The 18,535-nt window shown below is 49.6% G+C and overlaps 1 protein-coding gene across 6 annotated transcripts in view; it reads right to left on the bottom strand.

The window, feature by feature from the left end:
• ARAP1 (ArfGAP with RhoGAP domain, ankyrin repeat and PH domain 1) overlaps positions 1-18,535 on the bottom strand; it is a 158,754-nt gene that overhangs the window by 70,711 nt on the left and 69,508 nt on the right. The window contains exons 1-2 of one of the 6 annotated variants that reach the window (XM_084842323.1): positions 5,514-5,824; positions 4,900-5,191 (exon numbers count right to left, since the gene is read on the bottom strand). The exons of 3 other annotated variants lie outside the window; for them this stretch is intronic. In XM_084842323.1, coding sequence (XP_084698449.1) covers positions 4,900-5,009 — 110 coding nt within the window. In that variant the 5' untranslated portion in view covers positions 5,010-5,191; positions 5,514-5,824. Of the gene's footprint in view, positions 1-4,899; positions 5,192-5,513; positions 6,531-18,535 lie in introns of those variants that run through there. 2 more of the 6 variants (XM_084842324.1, XM_084842321.1) reach the window with 2 other exon arrangements.

Genomic DNA, 18,535 nt, shown 5'->3' with positions numbered 1-18,535 from the left:
GGGTATACTCGCATGTCCTGTTCACACTGTGGCCAACCATCTGTCTGTGGGAAGCCCACAAAAAGGACATGAGTGCCGTTATAGCACTAGTGGGCACTTATAGCCTTCTCCCCCATGAATCTCTTTAACAAGGAGAAGGGGGGATTCACAGTGGCAGCCAGGAACATCTCTCTCCTTTGAAAGAACATTCAAGCAGAGTTCATAAATACTACTAAATAAATGCATCTTATCCGAAGATGCACATATGTGTGTATTAAACTTTGCAACTGTTTTGACTCTATAAACATGTTAGGCCCTCCAGCCAGACTATGCTCTCCATTGTTCCTGAATGCATGTTGAAAAGATTTGCCCTCCCCTGTCTGAGAGAGCCCTAAATATAGACTTTGGCAAGGGCAAAGGAGACAGACGGGTCACGCAGACTGCAAGCTGGCAAGGGGAGCGGCAGCTGGAAGATGTTCTCCTCTCCCAAAGCACAGCATCCGCCTGCAGTGCCGAACAAGGCACCCTTTGTCTCCCAACAAGACCCCGGAGTAAGGAAGAGCTCAGACCTTCTTGCCGATTTCCATACAGTCCAGCGATAAGGTTCTCGGACGAAGGGGGCATGAATAACCCAAACCAGCTTCTTTGGAAGAGCAGTGCATCACACGCAAGGTGGCTTTCTGCACTACACGGTGCAGGGAAATGATCAAGCCAGGTCTTGATCATGGACCGGGGGTGGTAGGGGCAAGGAGGTTGTTTCTTTAAAGTAAATGCCCACTGTTATCTGGCTGCCTCTTGCACATAAAGATACTGATTCCTTTGCCTAAAGGAAAGGCTCTGGCTTATAAGCACTAAATCAGGCAGCTTCTTTGGACTCCTGAGGTGTCACACCTTTCAACAACAACACCAAGTTCCTAGCCCACGTTATTTTTGGAGATATACACAAAACAGAGCCATTATTTTTTGCTGTGCAAGTATAATCAGTGATGCAGGATAGAAAATTTTCCTGTGCTTTATTTTTTCGTGGAAATTTTTCTATTTCGTAAGTTCATTCATTACAATGGATGGATGCCAATTGCAAATACAGCATTAGGCAGGCTTGGCCGTTTCAGAGTTGTAATTAATGCTTTTCAGGTGATTATCGCTAGCAAGTATGGGGGAGAGAAGACATCTGTGTCACCGCAATACATCCCTGTCTCGGTGTGCAATGGAACTAATAAGTAGCGACAGTGGACGGGAAGGTGCCCCAGCGCCCTCCGTGGAAGGGAGCTGAGCTCTGCTGAAAGAGACGGGCGGTTGTCAGCATGTCCGGCACACGTCTTTGGCTTGCTAAAATTAAGGAGTGCAGCCTTCCCCGAGCTGGCTCCCTCCAAATGTGCTGGACTACAACTCCCAGCATGCCCAGCCAGCCATGCAGACTGAAGGAGGCAAGGAACTGGAGTCCAGCATGTGTGGAGGGCACCAGGTAGTGGAGGGCTGAATCAGTGTATCAACAGCTTTCAGTACCTTTTGTTTCTTTCTTCCATTTGAACAATGCAAGGGAAATGCAGAGCTTCTGGACAAGGCTTTGATGGCACCACCGCCCTGCTGTGTCCATCGAATTTTATGGGGGCTCGCCACCTTCCACTGGTAACCCTTCCGTGTTTTCCCACCGCCTTTTCTGTCTTTTTCCTTACTGCAGAAAATCCATCAAGGAGAAAAAAGACAGAAGAAGAGCCAGTGCGGTGGAGGGGTTAGAGTGCTGGACTGGGGGAGATCTGGGCCTCGCTGGGTGACTTTGGGCCTGTCACAGACTCTCAGCATAACCTACCTCTCAGGGTTGTTGTGAAGATAAAACGGAGAGGAGGAGGACCACGTAAGGCGCCTTGGGCTCCTCACAAGAGGAAAAAAGGTGGGATATAAATGTGATAACAACAACAACAACAGTTGTCGCACAAGCCCTTCTACTTGGCAGCACTAGGCACCCTCCGTCTGGAAGAACCCACTGTTGTTTTTGCTGCAACACTGTAAAACGGCTACTCCTCTGGACTTGGTTCACACTCTCACTGCCAGCCACACTGTCTTAGTATCAACTCCCCCAGCTTTGTAACACATTTAAAGAAGTACGAAGCCCTTTACATATTCAGGCTGCTACATATTTATAACTCAGTAACGCTACAGGAGCACTTAGCATAAGCAGCGGAGGCTGGGGGCTGCGATGTCAGTGGGGCGGTGAATCTGCTCTGGGTTTCAGTCAGACCCCTAAGGGAGCTCTCCAAGGTGCTTTGCATAGAGTCTGTGGCGCTTTGAACCTTGGAGCGCTCCTTTAGAGTTCTGGCTGAAACCTGGAGCTGATTCACCACCTCACTGACATTGGAGCCCCAGCCTCCGCTGGCACGATGGCTAAACTGGCCAACAACTTCGGTAGCACTGCGCAGGCTCTGCCTAGCGGCCAAGAGGCCCTCAGCACCTCGCAGGGGTCCAGAGATGGGCCTTTGAATCCCGAAGTCCCCGGTTCAAACAGCACCTCCACCATGAACGCCACGGCAGCCGGCATGGCTTCAAAAATGAACACATCCCATGTTTCTGATGTTCAAGCCGTGAATGCCACTGCTTGTGTCACCAAAATGGCAGCACCGTGCAAAGAGGGACGTTTGCAGAAGCACAAAAAAACTTTAGGAAAAAGAATATCCTCAGGGTGAAAGAGCCCCAGTGAGAGCGGAGCATGACTGTGGACAGGGAGAAAACGGAAAGCTGGATGAAGGAGGGTAGCATGGCACTCCATGCTGCAACATTTTGTTGCAAGTTCCACTTCTTCAGTTCCTCCTCTTAGGGTATTCTGGAAATTCCAGTTTGAAGAGAGGGCATCCATTTCCCAGGGGCACCGCCAACTTTCGTTGCCTACAGTTCTTTATTGACAGAGAGGAAGCCACAATAGATTCCCCCTGGGAAAAAATGCAGTAACATCGGCTTGCTTTAGTTACAAACTGGAAGGAGAGCCATGTTTACGTTTAGGAATTTAATTGGATCTGGCCTCAGTCACTCATGTGCTAGTTACATTCAGACTAGACTACTGCAATTCTCTGATCTTGGGGCTGCCTTTAAAGACAATTCGGATACTGCAATTGGCACAAAATGCAGCCACAAGGATGCTGGTTGGAGCAACCTGTTTGGAGCACTTTATTAACCTTAGAACTATTACATCAGTTACCAGTTCATTTCAGACCTAACAGCCTAGGACCAGGTTACCTAACGGACCGCCTCTACCCATACAAGCCTCCCTGAGCCTTATGACCAGCACCAGATGCTCTGTTCTGTGGCTTGGTACTAGCAAAAATTCAGCTGGCAGGTCCCGGGGCAGGGCCTTTTTATTGATGTCACCGCAGGGGCAGCTCCTTCTTTCCTGAGATTTCTGCTAAGCTTCCTCTCTTCTTGTTTTTAGACAGGTATTGAAAACAAGACCTGCTGTTGATTTTTACTCATTTAAAATTGCCTTTCTGAAGTTAATGCTGCCGGGCCACCTTGAAAAAAATTATGTTGGAAATAAATAAAAGACCTTGTTTTTTATTTATTTCCTTGTGTTCATGTTGCCTAAATTCCACAAGGAAAGGGCAAGTTCTGTCTATATCTGTGCGGCCAGCACAGCACGTGAGCGCATTCATTGTGAGAGCATTCATTAAAAAGGGGGCATATTTCAAGCCATGAACTTGAGCACACTCCGGGAGAGAGCGGAGGACAGGAAGGCCTGGCGTGCTATGGTCCATGGGGTCACGAAGAGTCGGACACAACTTAGCAACTGAACAACAACAACATTTCAAGCCAGCTTCCCCCAAGCTAGTGCTCTCCAGATTTGTTGGACTACAACTTTCATCATTCCCAGCCAGCATGGTGGAGGTTGTAGCTCAACACAACTGGAGAGCACCAAGTTGGGGAAGGCTGCTTTAAACTGTGATGAATGCACTAATTTGTTAATGTATCAACTGCATCAACTAACACACGTATGACCGACTTCTGCATCATCAGGGGTGGCCAGGGTGGACACACTACTTTCCTGACAGAGGACCACATAATGGGCGCACATTTTGCCGCACAAGGTAACCACTTCACAAGAGCTTCACAGACTCTGTAGTGCAGTGGGCAACAATTAGCAGCGTGAGTTACCCTAGACATGAGACATATTTGCGTTTCATACAAATAGGCCTATTGACCTATTGCATGCAGCAGCTTCCCCTGACCTGGTGTCCTCCGGATGTACTGAACTACAACTCCCATCATCCCTGCAAGTGAGCATACATATTCAAAAAGCAGGTGTTACATTTAAGTGTGGAATGTTTCTGCTTCTCAAAACCTGAACCCATTTTTGCTTTTCCTTAAAGGTAAAACTCTGGCCAAGCCGAATTAAAATTTGGCAAGTCTGCCAGGGAGCACACAAAAATATCTTCGGAGGCCTGATCCAGCCAAGAGGCTGCCCAATCCTGGATTAAAATCTGTAAATTAAACTCCCTGGATTGCAGCAATGTCTCTCTCACATATAAACAGAGGCTTCTTCTAATATATGTTGACACACCGGAATCCTAGGGCTGCAACACTTAATTGATTAAATGATCTAAATTAATTTTTAATATTCCCTAGTCATCTTTCAGTTGACCAAAGGGGTGCTTCTTGAATAGTCAGGTGGTAGCTTAAATAACTGCATTATTTTTAATAAAACTTATATAATTATTAATACAAATACCTACAAGTATTGAGGCACCATCTTAAAAGAGGCATGCATTCCCCCCTCTCTCTCACAGAGAGGGAAGGCCTCTTCTAAAAGGCTGCCTCTTCTCACTGACACATACATCATGTAGAAACAAAAGCAGCAATGCTTCGTTTTTCAGAACTTTTGTCTTTACCCTCATGCAAATGTAATTAATCAGTCGACTCATCAATTAAACTCACACAATCCATTGTCCAAGATGTCTCAAGCCAGGCAACGGTCCTACCAAATCCTGGCCATCTTCCACATAAGCAGCAGCGATGGGGAAAGTCCACACCGAGGGCTCAGTCATTCCGAGAAGGGCAACCCATCGCTGCTCCTTGATACCCCTCTCCACAAAGCCTCGTTAAAGAGGGTTCCCGACTTCCCTGCGTATAAATCCCAGAGACGATCTTCCAAGGACTGGGGTGTCCGAACTCCCACACTGGAAGGAAACTAGAGTTCTTGCTGGTTCAGTGGATTTCCACCACAATTCTGTGAAATCCATATTGGGACAGAGATTCAATACCAACAAATACGAATCTGCAGAAAGATCCCCCCCCCCCGCAAAACCTGAAAGATCCCCCCCAAGCGCGAAACGGACTCCCCAACGGCGCCAAGCCCGCCTGCCAAGGCCCCCTCCTTCGTGGCCGCAAGATTAAGAGTTGGAAGCGGGGCCGGAGGCGGCCAAGCCCGCGGGAGAGGGGGCGCGCCGAGGGGGCAGCGCAGAGGCGTCGTTCCCCTCCGCGGCCGCGGCCCGAGAGGCCCCGCCTTGCGGGCCCGCATCGGCCCGGGCGCGGAGGAGTCTGGCCGTTACCTGGGGGCGGCGGCGCTCGCAGCACAGGCCGCCCGGCTCCGGGACGCCAGGGCGCGGGCGCCGGGCTGCGCAGCCCCCGGCCCCAAGGCCCCCTCTCGGGCCGCGCCGCCGCGCTCCCTCGGGCCTCCTCCGGGCAAACGCCGAGGCAGCGGAGCACGGGGGCGGCCGCGCTGGACGCCCGGGGGCCCGCCGCGCGCTGCACGCCGCGCACTTCCTGCGCGGGCTTCCCGAGCGCCGCCGTCGAGGGAGCGGGGCCGGCGCCGGCAGGGCCAGGGCCAGGCCGGCCGGAAGCCCCCGGGCTCACCCGCCCCGCCTCGCCCCGCCTCCCGCCCAGCGCCCGAGTCCCCGACGGGCCTCCGAGCGAGACTCGCGGCGGCCCGCGGAACGGGCTGTTTCCCCCTGGGCCGAGCGGGGAGGGGGCCGCCCCCGGCAGCGTCGCCCTCCCTGCGTCGCCGGGCTCGCCTCCTTCGGCGGAGAAGCGTAGCCCCCCCGGCCCTGGCCGCCGAAGGCTGAGCGCGGCGCAGGGCGGGCCGCGCGGCGGGCGCTATGCAGAGACCGGCCCTTGCGGGCTCCCGGCGGCAGCTGCGGAGCGGGAGGGGGGCTGTACTTCGACGCCGCCCAATACCGCAAGTTCTCCGGGCTGGGCAGAACAGCACGCTGAAAGCACCGCGCAAGCCGCGAAACCGTGGATAGGAGCAGCGCACAACAAAAGCAGAGAAAGGCAGGAGGAGGAACGGGCGAGCGCAGAAGCGCCGGGGCGCAGCGGCGCAAAGCGCGAGGAGCGCTTCTTGGCGCGAAACCGGGGGAGGCCGCGCAGCGCGGGCAGCGGGGGGCGCCCCGGGGAGCGGCAGCGGCGCGGCAAGGCCTCGCCGCTCAGACGCGCGCCGGGGCGGGGCACCTGCCCCCGCCTCGGGAGCGCGGCGAGAGACCGCGAGGAGCGCCGGACGGAGCTCGCGGACGGTGCTGCGGGCGCGCGCCTCGGCCTGCTCTCCTCCGTTTCTTGTTTCTGACTCTGGCGCGAGGAGCGCAAGTTGCGAAGGGGAGGAGCGCGGGCCCGCCTACGGGCTTCCTTCTAATGGCAGGACCACGCGGGGCAAGATGTGGTGGGCATCCGACCGACGAGTCACGTCCCAGTGTGTGCGTGGGGGGGTCATGCAATTCCCCACCCCTTGTTCCACGCCAGAAGCCCAAATTTTGTGCTGAAACTGTTGCATAGGTAGCCCCGCTTGTTTTCTTTCTCCAGGTGTTGGGGCCTTTGGGCACTTGGCAGGTTTTACCTGGCGGCTTTTGCTTACAAATCCCAGCCTTCTCTGGGGGTTCTGCGGCTTGAGTTTGGGACTCTACAGAATGTCTTTTGCCCAAAGCTCCTGAATGTTACTGCAGTTGTTTCATTCCATCACTTTGTTCCTTTCATGTCATTATGTCCTACACCTTTTGCTTATCTCTGTTTCAAAACAGCCTTTGTCAAAGTGTCTGGAAAGGTAATAAAGTCATTAAAGAAAAGAATACCATTGCATGCCAATGAATCTGTGGCACAGGATTTCTCACTAGCTTTGAGTTGTCCCATTTCCCCTTTCCTGTTGCCCTTTTCCTTACTACCAAAACTTAGATCAGGACGGAGAACCTGTAGCTCTCCAGATGTTATGAGACTACAGGTTTCCCACACCTGGCACAGACTTCAGAATTCAAACAGTAACCAAAGCGAAGGTGTTCTCCATGGGGGCTGCCCCTCCTGCCTATGAAATACCTTCCCCAGAAATGGCCTGCTAGCCCTTAAATCACATTTTAGGCACCAAAGCAGAATGGTTTTATTTGCTTTTAATAAAATGAAGTGCTACTTTTGAAGTGCTGCTGTTGGAATTTTAATATTATGCTGCTCCTTTGGGGTATTTTATTGTGACGATACTGTGACGATACAGATATCTTCTGTGACAATACTGATATCTGTATTTTCTACTGAGCAGTGTGGCGGTACATTTGGGAGCACAGGCACTCAGTCATGACAGTCCCCAGAGCCTTGCCCTCAAGGACAGGCCAAAATCACAGGCAGCCGAGTTGGTCCATATCAACAAACTCCTAGCAGTTTCCATCTCCCCCAGGAAATGGACTTCTGTAGAGCTAGTGGGTCTTAATGGCCAATTCCCAACCAAGCCACCCCAATACACTGCTGCTGGGAAAATCTGTCCACCACCCCAGCTACTGTGATGATTGCCACTCAGCTCAGGGAGAACAGGGGGGTCTGAGGGGCTGGCAGGTGACGTCAGCCCTCCTGCTGATAAAAGTGCTCATGCTGCACCCCGGCGAGCCCAGCTCCGCTACATCACTGCTTGTGTTTTAGAACAATTAACAGGATATTGCTTTATTTTTAACTGGAAGCCATCATGTGAAATTTTTGGAATTAAAAGGTGAGATAGAAATACCTTAATATTGTATAAAATCAAAGTACCATGTAGCACTGATGGTGCAATCATCATAATATACCTAAATATTAAATATTATTTTATGGCAGCTATCAAATACCGCCAAATATTTGTGCTGCTGTGGTTAGAGTAACAGGTTAGAGCATGAGGGACCTGGGTTCAAACCTACATTCCCCCATGACATTCGCACGGTGACTTTGCACCAACACCTCTCAGCCTGGCCTACCTCAAAGGCTTGTTGTGAGGGCAAAAGGGGGGATCATGTACACTACTCTGAGCTCCTTGGGAGAAGTGCGGGACAAAAATCTAATTGATAATAAAACCTAAAAAAGAGCATCATTTCATTTCAACCACCAGACACTGAAATAAAACACCACTGGGTGCAATGCGTGCTGCCCCCTTGTGCCTCCCCGGAGGAACTGCCGTTGCCAGATCTAAGCATGGCCAGGGCAGAAGCGTGGTGGCACCCTTGCCCAGAGAGCGCGACTCAACCCTCCACAGCCACAAAAGCCCCCCCACTGTAGCGAAAGGAGCAGTGGGAGGGGAGGCAGACCTCGGAGGGGGCGTTGCTGGCGCTGCAGCGCCAGAGCCAGTGTGCTCCCGCCTGCCTGTCCTGCACCGGTGCTGAAGCAACTGCCCTGGCTGCTACGGAGCCAGCTAGCTGTTGGCATGTAAAGCCCTGAATACGTCACCTGGCAGGTCTCCTTCCCCAGCACAGACCTGTGCAAGCACCAAGATAATCGGAGGAGGCCTTGCTGGTTGTGAAACCAGCTGCAGATTGCCACCTGGCACCAACAAGGAAGAGGGCCTTCTCTATGGTGGCACCCACCCCATGGAATGATCTCCCACTACTATTCAGGTGGCACCAACTGTAGCGTGCGTTAGGTGCCAATTAAGAACATAAAAAAGCCCTGATGCTGGATCAGACCAAGGATCCATCTCGTCCAGCATTCTGCATGCACCATGGCCAACCAGCTACCCATGGGAAACTCACAAGCAGGGCAGGAGCGCAACAGCACCCTCCTGCCCATGTTCCTCAGCCACTGATGAACACAGGCTCACTACCTCTGGTCCTGGAAGTAGCACAGAGCCATCAGGACTAGTAGCCTTAGATGGCCTTTTCTTCCAGGAATTTGTCCAACCGCCCTTTTAAAGCCATCCAAATCGGTGGCTGTCACTACATCTTGAGGTAACGAATTCCATGGTTTAACCCCAGGACACTGCCATAACTGCGCACTGCAGGCCACCCGGGAACGTGAGAATGCTAATCTGAACAGCAAGGCCCCCACTGTGCAAAGGAGCGCCAGAGGAGGCTTGCGCAGAAAGGGGAGGTCCTCGAAGCATCCTGGATGGTCCCAGACTGCGTAGGGCCTCAAAGATTAGTAGCAGGAATTTGGCCAGAAGTAAATTGCAACCAGCACAACTGGAATTGCTCTGGGGGGATAGCATGGTGAAGGGGCCTCACGCCAAGCAGCGGCTAAACTTTTGTGGTCTGAACCAAACACCGCATGTATGAACACTGTTCAGAGGCAGCGCCGTGGAGAACACATCGCCTTCATTCAAATGCATGAACAGCTGTGGTGCACTCCAACAGAAACCTTTGTAGCACATTTACTCGAGAAGCTACAGCAAACCCAGTTGACTGTAATAACAAACACAGAAGAAAACCAAACCTGCCTTCCACCGAGATCAGACCCTCAGGCCATCTAGCGGGGCCTGCTCTGATAGGCAGCAAGCTCTCTGCAGTCTCAAAGAAGAGTCTTTCCAGATGCCAGGGGGCAGACCTGGGACCTTGCACCCACGTTCACCCGTGTCCCTGCACGTGCTCCATCCTTCCACTGGCGCTGGCACAGGAAAAGTTCACAGCGTGTGCTGCGTCTGCACCTTTCTTTGCTGCCTCTCATTCCTCCCACTGGCTTCTGGGCTAATGCATGCAGGTGATGGGTGTCAAAGCTAGATGGCAGCATCGCCCTAGAAATCCGCTTCACAACAGCCCTGCTATACTTCTGCGGTACAGGGAGCCACTCGCCATTGTAGTTTAGCTGTATTTTTCTTTTTCAGCATCCTATTTCCAACAAAAATGCCCAAGTAGATGCCTCTGCAAAGCCCACAAGCACATTTTTTTTATTTATTACATTTATATAACGCCCAATAGCCAAAGCTCTCTGGGTGGTTCACAAAAATTAAAACCACAAAATACAGCATAAAATACAACGTAAAAGCCTAAAGCTACAGTATAAAAGTATACTGTAGTGGGCAGTCCCATCTCGAGGGATTAAACGAGGCAGCCTTTTTTTCATAGCCCATGAGCCTGCTCAAATTATTACCCATGATGGCTGTCAGTAATGAGTAACTTTCACCTCATTAAAAGGTGAAGGGGGGGCAGGGGTACAGGTTTCATCCTTTTTGCTCGGTGAGGGCCCAAGAAGGCTCACGTTGATCAGAAAAGGTCTGTGATGTACTGAAATTCGGTTGGGGAACATCTCTGAAAAGATGCAGAACAGAATGTGGAAACAGTGCAAGGGAAAAAATCTTGGTTTTTAGATTTCACAGGAAGGCCTGGCGTGCTATGGTCCATGGGGTCATGAAGAGTCGGACACGACTGAACGACTGAACAACAACAATGAATAAAATTGTCTGCAGAGGCCAATGTTTGGTCTGTCTTCTGCATATTATACAGCAATTTTTCCTCATTAAGGCTGCAATCCTGTACTGACTTTCCTGGGAGTAATCTTCATTGAACTCAATGGGATTTACTTCTGGGTAGACTTACATTGGATCGCATTGTCAGTCTGCTATCCAACCCTGATCTGTGATTTATTTATTTATTTATTTATTTATTTATTGCATTTATACCCCGCCTTTCTCCCTCTCGCAAGGAACTCAAGGCGGCTTACATTCTCCTCCTCCTCACCGTTGTATCCTCACAACAACAACCCTGTGAGGTAGGTTGGGCTGAGAGTCTGTGACTGGCCCAAAGTCACCCAGTGAGCTTCCATGGCCAAGTGGGGACTAGAACCCGGATCTCCCGGCTCCCAGTCCGTCACTCTCACCACTACACTACACTGGCTCTCCTGAATCATCTTACTGAATCATCTTACTGAGGTAACATTCCTGGTTTAAGACAATACTCTCCCCCTTCCCACACACACCCTTTCCTCTGTCAGCACGGTTCCTTCCAAATATATGGGTCTTAAAATGGGGTGGTCAGTAACATCCTGAGGGATTAAAGTAGGTACTTTTTTTCCATAGCTTAGGATCATATTAAAATCTATAGTCATCGTGGCCACCAGTAACAAGCAGGTAAGTAAAGAGTAATAGGACAGACCAAACATCAGCTTCTGTGAATGATTTTATCCAGATGTGAAATCTAAAATGCAAGATTTTTTTCTCTGCATGATTTACAGGTTTTGCAATGTCTATTCTACATATTTTCAGTAACGCTGCTCAAAATTATTTATTTATTTATTCATTCATTCATTCATTCATTTCATTTCTATACTGCCCAATAGCCGAAGCTCTCTGGGCGGTTCACAAAAATTAAAACCAAACAACACACAATAAAACAATATAAAATATATAGAACATTAAAACCACAATATAACAATACAACCACAATAAAACCTAGCAGCAGTGCAGGAGTTTAAAATACAGATTTAAAACAGCAAAGCTAAAAGTCTAGAAAGCTAAAATGCTAAAATGCCTGGGAAAATAAAAAGGTCTTCACCTGGCACCAAAAGGAATACAATGTAGGTGCCAGGTGAACCTCACTAGGGAGCTCATTCCACAGCCGGGGTGCCATAGCAGAAAAAGCCCTCCTCCTAGTAGCCACCCGCCTCACTTCCTTTGGCAGGGGCTCACGGAGAAGGGCCGCTGACGATGATCTTAAGGTCCAGGCAGGCACATATGAGAGGAGGCGATCCTTCAGGTAACCTGGCCCCAAGCCGTTAAGGGCTTTGAATGTTAACACCAGCACTTTGAATCGGGCCCGGAAATGGACTGACAGCCAGTGCAGCTGGAAAAGTACTGGCATAATATGAGCCCGCAGGCCAGTCCCTCTTAACAATCTTGCTGCCCTATTTGGGACCAGCTGAAGTTTCTGGACCGTTTTCAAAGGCAGCCCCACGTATAACTAGGGAACTCCGTCATGCCCCCTCTTTAATGAGCTTCCGTCGTGCATTAACAACGTGGTTGTTCAGGCAGGCATCTGGGGTGGGTTAGGGTATTTTAAAAAAATTTTTATGGTAGAATTTTATTGTTTTAAATTGTTTTATGGTATGTTGTACATCGCCCAGAGTGGCTGGGTGACCAGCCAGATGGGCGATTAATAAATTTAATAATAAATAAATAAATAAATAAACAACACATTGCAGTAATCCAGACGAGAAGTTATCAGAGCATGGATAACTGTAGCTAGGCTATCTCTGTCCAGATAAGGGCGTAGTTGGTATACCAGCCTAAGCTGATAAAAAGTGCTCCGTGCCACTGAGTTCACCTGTGCCTCAAGTGACAGTTCTGGATCCAAGAGCACCCCCAAACTACGAACCTGATCCTCTGGGGGAGTGCAACCCCCTCCAGAACAGGTTGAATATCACCTAGCCGGGCAGACGAACCACCCACTAACAGTACCTCCGTCTTGTCTGGATTGAGTTTCAGTTTATTGGCCCTCATCCAGTCCATTACCGTGCCCAGGCACTGATTCAGAACAGCCACTGCCTCACCTGGGTTGAGGTAGAGCTGGGTGTCATCCGCATATTGATGGCACCTCAGCCCACACCTCCGGATAACCTCCCCCAGCAGTTTCATGTAGATGTTAAACAGCATGGGGGATAAAACAGAGCCCTGTGGAACCCCATGGCACAATTGCCACAGCACAGAGCAATAATCCCCCAGCATCACCTTCTGGAATCGGCCATCCAAGTAGGAGCAGAACCACTGTAGTGCAGTGCCTCCAACTCCCAACCCAGACAACCTATCCAGAAGGATACCACGGTCGATGGTATTTCAATACTTTATGGTTCTTTTCCCATCAATTTGAGCCCTCTCGGGCACTAACTCAGCAAAAAGTGTGAAACTTATAGCCCCAAACTTTGATACTTGCATTATGTATTTTTGGCCTCTGTTTACACAACTAAGTTGAGTGCTATTAATTACCAATCACAGTCAAGCATGACAATTTTACTACGGTTATAGATTATAAGTGAACAGGGTTCATAATCAATTATAATCGAACCCGAGCAAACAGGGGGAGCAACCAGGAGTTGGCCAGGGGAGTTGCAGTGGTTGAAGAGACAAAGGAGACAAAGGAGACAGAGGCTAAGAGGTAAGTGGGCTGCAGGAAGCCCAGGGCGCTGCCCTTTATCCTTCTGATTGGCTGTGAGCTCACCAGGTGCTTCTGAGAGCTCCAACTGAATTGGAGGGGTGTGGCCTGAGTGTGCCCAGCAGCTGACTGGGCAGGAAGCTTCAGTCTGTTTCCCGCCTCCCAGCTGAGCAGAGCAGAGCAGAGCGGAGCAAGCTGCTCCAGCTGTCCAAGGACTACAGAAGCAGGCAAGCTCCCAGAGAGCGAGCCGACAGAGCAAGTGGACAGGGGGAGCAAACAGGAGTTGGCCAGGGGAGTTCGGCAGGGGAGGTCAAGGGGGAGGCCCCTAACATTTTTTTATTATTATTTTATAACTAACTTTTTTCCATTTATTTGTCTTGTAACACACACTTCCACACCAGTGGGACTCTGCTTTTAACCTCTACTGAGTAGAGGAGCAGGCACAGGCTAGTCTAGAACAATCACAAAGCTAGACACAAAAAGGGAACAGAAGCTATGGAAGGACAGGACTCTCCAGTGGTGGTGACCTGCAAGGTGTGTGCAATGTTTGTTTTCTTGCCTGAGAACAACATGGCCTACACCTGCAACAAGTGCAAGTTGATCACGCTGCTGGAGGAAAAAGTAAGTGGACTGGAGCGGCGACTGTCGACCCTCCAGGGAGTAAGAGAACATGAAGAGTTCTTGGACGGACTGGGGGAACTATAGCAGCAAAGGGAAGACCAGAAGCTTGAAGAGCAACAGCAAGAGGAGGCAGAAGTGGGAAATGCTGAGGTGGAGAAAAATGGAGTAGAGGATTCTCCTTGGAAAAGGGTGACAGTTAGGAGAAGAAGAACTAGACGCCACTCTGCACCAGTGGAAGCAGTGGAGCTGTGGAACCGATTCCAGGTACCTGCGGATGAGACTGGAGGACAGCCTGCAGAGGAAGAATCACAGGGGAACCTGCATGAGAGTGAGCAAGAGGCTGAAGGTCAGTCAAACAGAGGCGATGAAACCCAGGCCTACAACAACAAGAAGAGAAGAGTGGTAGTAGTGGGGGACTCCTTGCTGCGTGGGATCGAGACCCAGGTATGTCACGAAGACCCGTGGACTCGCCAGGTATGTTGCCTCCCGGGAGGATGAATTAGAGACGTGACTGAAAGGTTGCCTGCACTCATAAAGCCCACTGACAGGTATCCCTTTCTTCTCATCCATGTGGGAACAAATGATACTGCCAAGCAGAGCTACGAAGAGATCACGTCAGACTTTGAAGCTCTGGGAAGGAAACTCCAGAACTTTGGGGCCCAGATAGTTTTCTCATCCATCCTTCCAGTAGTTAGAAGAGGGATAGAAAGGGAACGAAAAATACTCCAGGTGAATGACTGGCTACGAAGGTGGTGCCGACGAGAGAGATTTGGATTCTGGGACCACGGGCTATACTTCCTGGAAGATAGGCTGTTGGCTAGGGATGGGTTGCACCTCACAAAGGCTGGGAAGAATGTGTTTGGCCACAGCATGAAGAACTTCATCAGGAGGGCTTTAAACTGAATTCTACGGGGAAGGGAGATGTAATGTTGGGGGTAACAATGGACATAGGCGCATGCACTGCAATGGAGAGAACAGCTCTGATAGCGCCCAATAATAGTCTTCAGACACATGTAGGAAGAAAGCCAGACTATGAAGCACATGGTCTTCAATGTCTATATACTAATGCCCAGAGTATGGGAAACAAACAGAACGAACTTGAACTCTTAATACAAGAGGGAAATTATGACCTGATAGGTATAACTGAGACTTGGTGGGATGACTCTCATGACTGGAATACAGCAATTGAAGGATATAACTTGTTCAGAAAGAACAGGAGGAACAGAAAGGGAGGTGGGGTTGCACTGCACTGTATGTGAAAAATACATATCTCTGCACAGAAATACAGGAGGATGAGCTTGGTAGCCCCATCGAGAGCATCTGGGTTGAAATAAATGGAGCAAAGAATAAAAGGAACCTGGTGGTCGGAGTCTACTACCGGCCACTCAATCAAGGAGAAGACAAGGATGAAACTTTTGAAAAGCAAATAGCCAATGTTTTAAGGAAGCATGATGTAGTAGTAATGGGGGACTTCAATTTCCCCGATATTTGTTGGGAGACAAATTCTGCAAAACATGGCCCCTCCAGGAAATTCCTGACTTGTGGATTCACAACAATCCTACAGAAAGTAGAGGAAGGAACTAGAGGATTGGCTGTCCTTGACTTGATCCTAACCAACAGAGGTGACTTAGAGGATAAAGTAGCAGTTACAGGAACTCTGGGGGAAAGCGACCATGTTGTATTTGAGTTCTTGGTTTTAAGGGAAGCAAAAGCCGAGTGTAGTCAAACGCGTACCCTGGATTTTAGGAAAGCTGATTTTAATAAACTCAGGACAATGATCAGTAAGGTCCCATGGCAAGCGACGCTAACGAGAAAAGGAGTCCAAGATGGGTGGGAGCGTTTAAAAAAGGAAATTCTCAAGGCACAATCACAAACAATTCCAACAAGAAGAAAAGGTGGAAGACAACAGAAGCCAATGTGGCTTCACAAAAAGCTTAGGGATGACCTGAAAACAAAAAAGGACACATATAGGAAGTGGAAAGAAGGCCAAGTAACAATGGAAGAGCACAGGCAGGTAGCCCAGAATTGCAGGGATGGCGTCAGGAAGGCTAACGCTGAGAACGAGCTGAGGTTAGTGAGGGATGCTAAAAGCAACAAAAAGGCTTTCTTCAGCTACGTGCATAGTAAAAGGCAGAGGAAAGAAATGGTTGTTCAGCTATTAAATAAGGATGGAAAAATGATAACAGATGACAAAGAAAAGGCAGAGGTGCTCAATTCCTACTTTGACTCAATCTTCTCCCAAAAGAGGGTTTATGAGCCCCTTGGCAAAGGCGAAGTACAGGCTGAAGGGACAGGATTGCAGCTTGAGCTTGATAGGCATATGGTCAAGGAACACCTAATTACTTTGAATGAGTTCAAATCTCCAGGGCCAGATGAACTGCAGCCTAGAGTCATAAAGGAACTGGCAGAAGAACTCTCCGAACCACTGTCTATTCGCTTTGAGAAATCATGGAGGATGGGAAAAGTGCCAGATGACTGGAGGAGGGCTAATGTTGTCCCTATCTTCAAAAAGGGTAAAAAGGAGGAACCTGAACTACAGACCAGTCAGTCTGACATCAATCCCAGGGAAAATTCTGGAGCAGATGATAAAGCAATCCATCTGGAAGCACCGTGAAAACAGTGACGTGATTACTCGAAGCCAGCATGGATTTGTCAAAAACAAGTCCTGCCAGACAAACCTGATCTCATTTTTTGATCAAGTAACCTCCCTTGTGGACCGTGGGAATGCTGTAGACATCATATACCTCAACTTCAGCAAAGCTTTCGACAACTTGCCCCATGATCTCCTGATGAGCAAACTAGCTCCAAGTGGGCTAGATGAAACAACGATCCGGTGGATCCACAGTTGGCTACAGAATCGGACTCAAAGAGTGCTTATCAATGGGACCTTCTCAAACTGGGGAGAGGTAACGAGCGGGGTACCGTAGGGCTCAGTCCTGGGCCCAGGGCTCTTCCACATTTTTATGAATGACTTGGAGGAGGAGGTGCAGGGAATGCGGATCAAATCTGCAGATGACACAAAATTGGGTGGGATAGCTAATACTTTGGAAGACAGAAACAAAATTCAAAGTGATCTGGATAGACTGGAGCGCTGGGCAGAAAACAACAGAATGACATTGAATAGGGATAAATGCCAAGTTCTGCACCTAGGAAAAAGAAACCAAATGCACACTTACAAGATGGGGGATACATGGCTCAACGACACTACAAGCGAGAAGGATCTTGGAATTGTTGTCGATCACAAGCTGAATATGAGCCAACAATGTGATGTGGCTGCAAAATAGGCAAATGCTCTTTTGGGCTACATTAATAGAAGCATAGCTTCCAAATCCAGGGAAGTATTAGTTCCCCTCTACTCAGCACTGGTTAGGCCTCATCTGGAGTACTGTGTCCAGTTCTGGGCACCACACTTTAAGAACGATGCAGACAAACCGGAGAGGGTTCAGAGGAGGGCAACAAAGATGATCAGAGGACTGGAAACAAAGCCCTATGAAAAGAGACTGAAAGAACTGGACATGTTTAGCCTTGAGAAGAGAAGACTGAGGGGAGATGGGATAGCGCTCTTCAAGTACTTGAAAGGTTGTCACAGAGAAGAAGGCCAGGATCTCGTCTCGATCATCCCAGAGTGCAGGACACGGAATCATGGGCTCAATTTACAGGAAGCCAGATTCCAGCTGAACATCAGGAAAAACTTCCTGACTGTTAGAGCAATACGACAATGGAACCAATTCCCTAGGGAGGCGGTGGGCTCTCCCACACTGGAGGCATTCAAGACGAGGCTGGACAGCCACCTGTCAGGGATGCTCTGACTTGGATTCCTGCATTGAGCAGGGGGTTGGACTCGATGGCCTTGTAGGCCCCTTCCAACCCTACTATGCTATGATTCTATGATTATAAAGAGGCTGTCTCATTTAATCCCTCCAGATGGTACCAACCACCCTATTTTTAAACCCCTGGTCAATGGACTAAGCACTCCCTCCTGCTGTTGTTTTCACCCAGAAACGGGTATTTAGAGATATACTGCCTCTGAATACTGAGGCTCCATTAAGCTGCCTTTGCTAACAGAAACTGATAGACGGCCCCTTCATATATTTGTCTAGGTCCCTTTTAAAGCCATTTCTAAATTTGTTGTTGTTCAGTCGTTCAGTCGTGTCCGACTCTTCGTGACCCCATGGACCATAGCACGCCAGGCCTTCCTGTCCTGCGTTCTCTCCCGGAGCGTGCTCAAGTTCATATTCATTGCATCCGTGATGCTATCTAGCCATCTCATCCTCTGCCGTCCCCTTCTCCTTTTGCCTTCAGTCTTTCCCAGCATCAGGGTCTTTTCCAGGGAGTTTTCTCTTCGCATTAGGTGGCCAAAATATTGGAGCTTCAGCTTCATTATCTGTCCTTCCAATGAGCACTCAGGGTTGATTTCCTTTAGGATGGACTGATTTGACCTCCTTGCAGTCCAGGGGACTCGTAAGAGTCTTCTCCAGCACCACAGTTCGAAAGCATCAATTCTTCAGCGCTCAGCCTTCCTTATAGTCCAGCTCTCACAGCCATACATTACTACTGGGAAAACCATAGCTTTGATTAGATGGACCTTTGTCGGCAAGGTGACGTCTCTGCTTCTTACTATGCTGTCTAGGTGTGCCATAGCTTTCCTCCCAAGGAGCAAG

Source organism: Heloderma suspectum, chromosome 3, assembly GCF_057233095.1.
Source record: "Heloderma suspectum isolate Gila_16-S chromosome 3, 16-S_ref, whole genome shotgun sequence".
Taxonomy (NCBI): domain Eukaryota; kingdom Metazoa; phylum Chordata; class Lepidosauria; order Squamata; family Helodermatidae; genus Heloderma; species Heloderma suspectum.
Note: the sequence above shows the minus strand (reverse complement) of the source record. Positions and strands in the feature narration are given on the sequence as shown.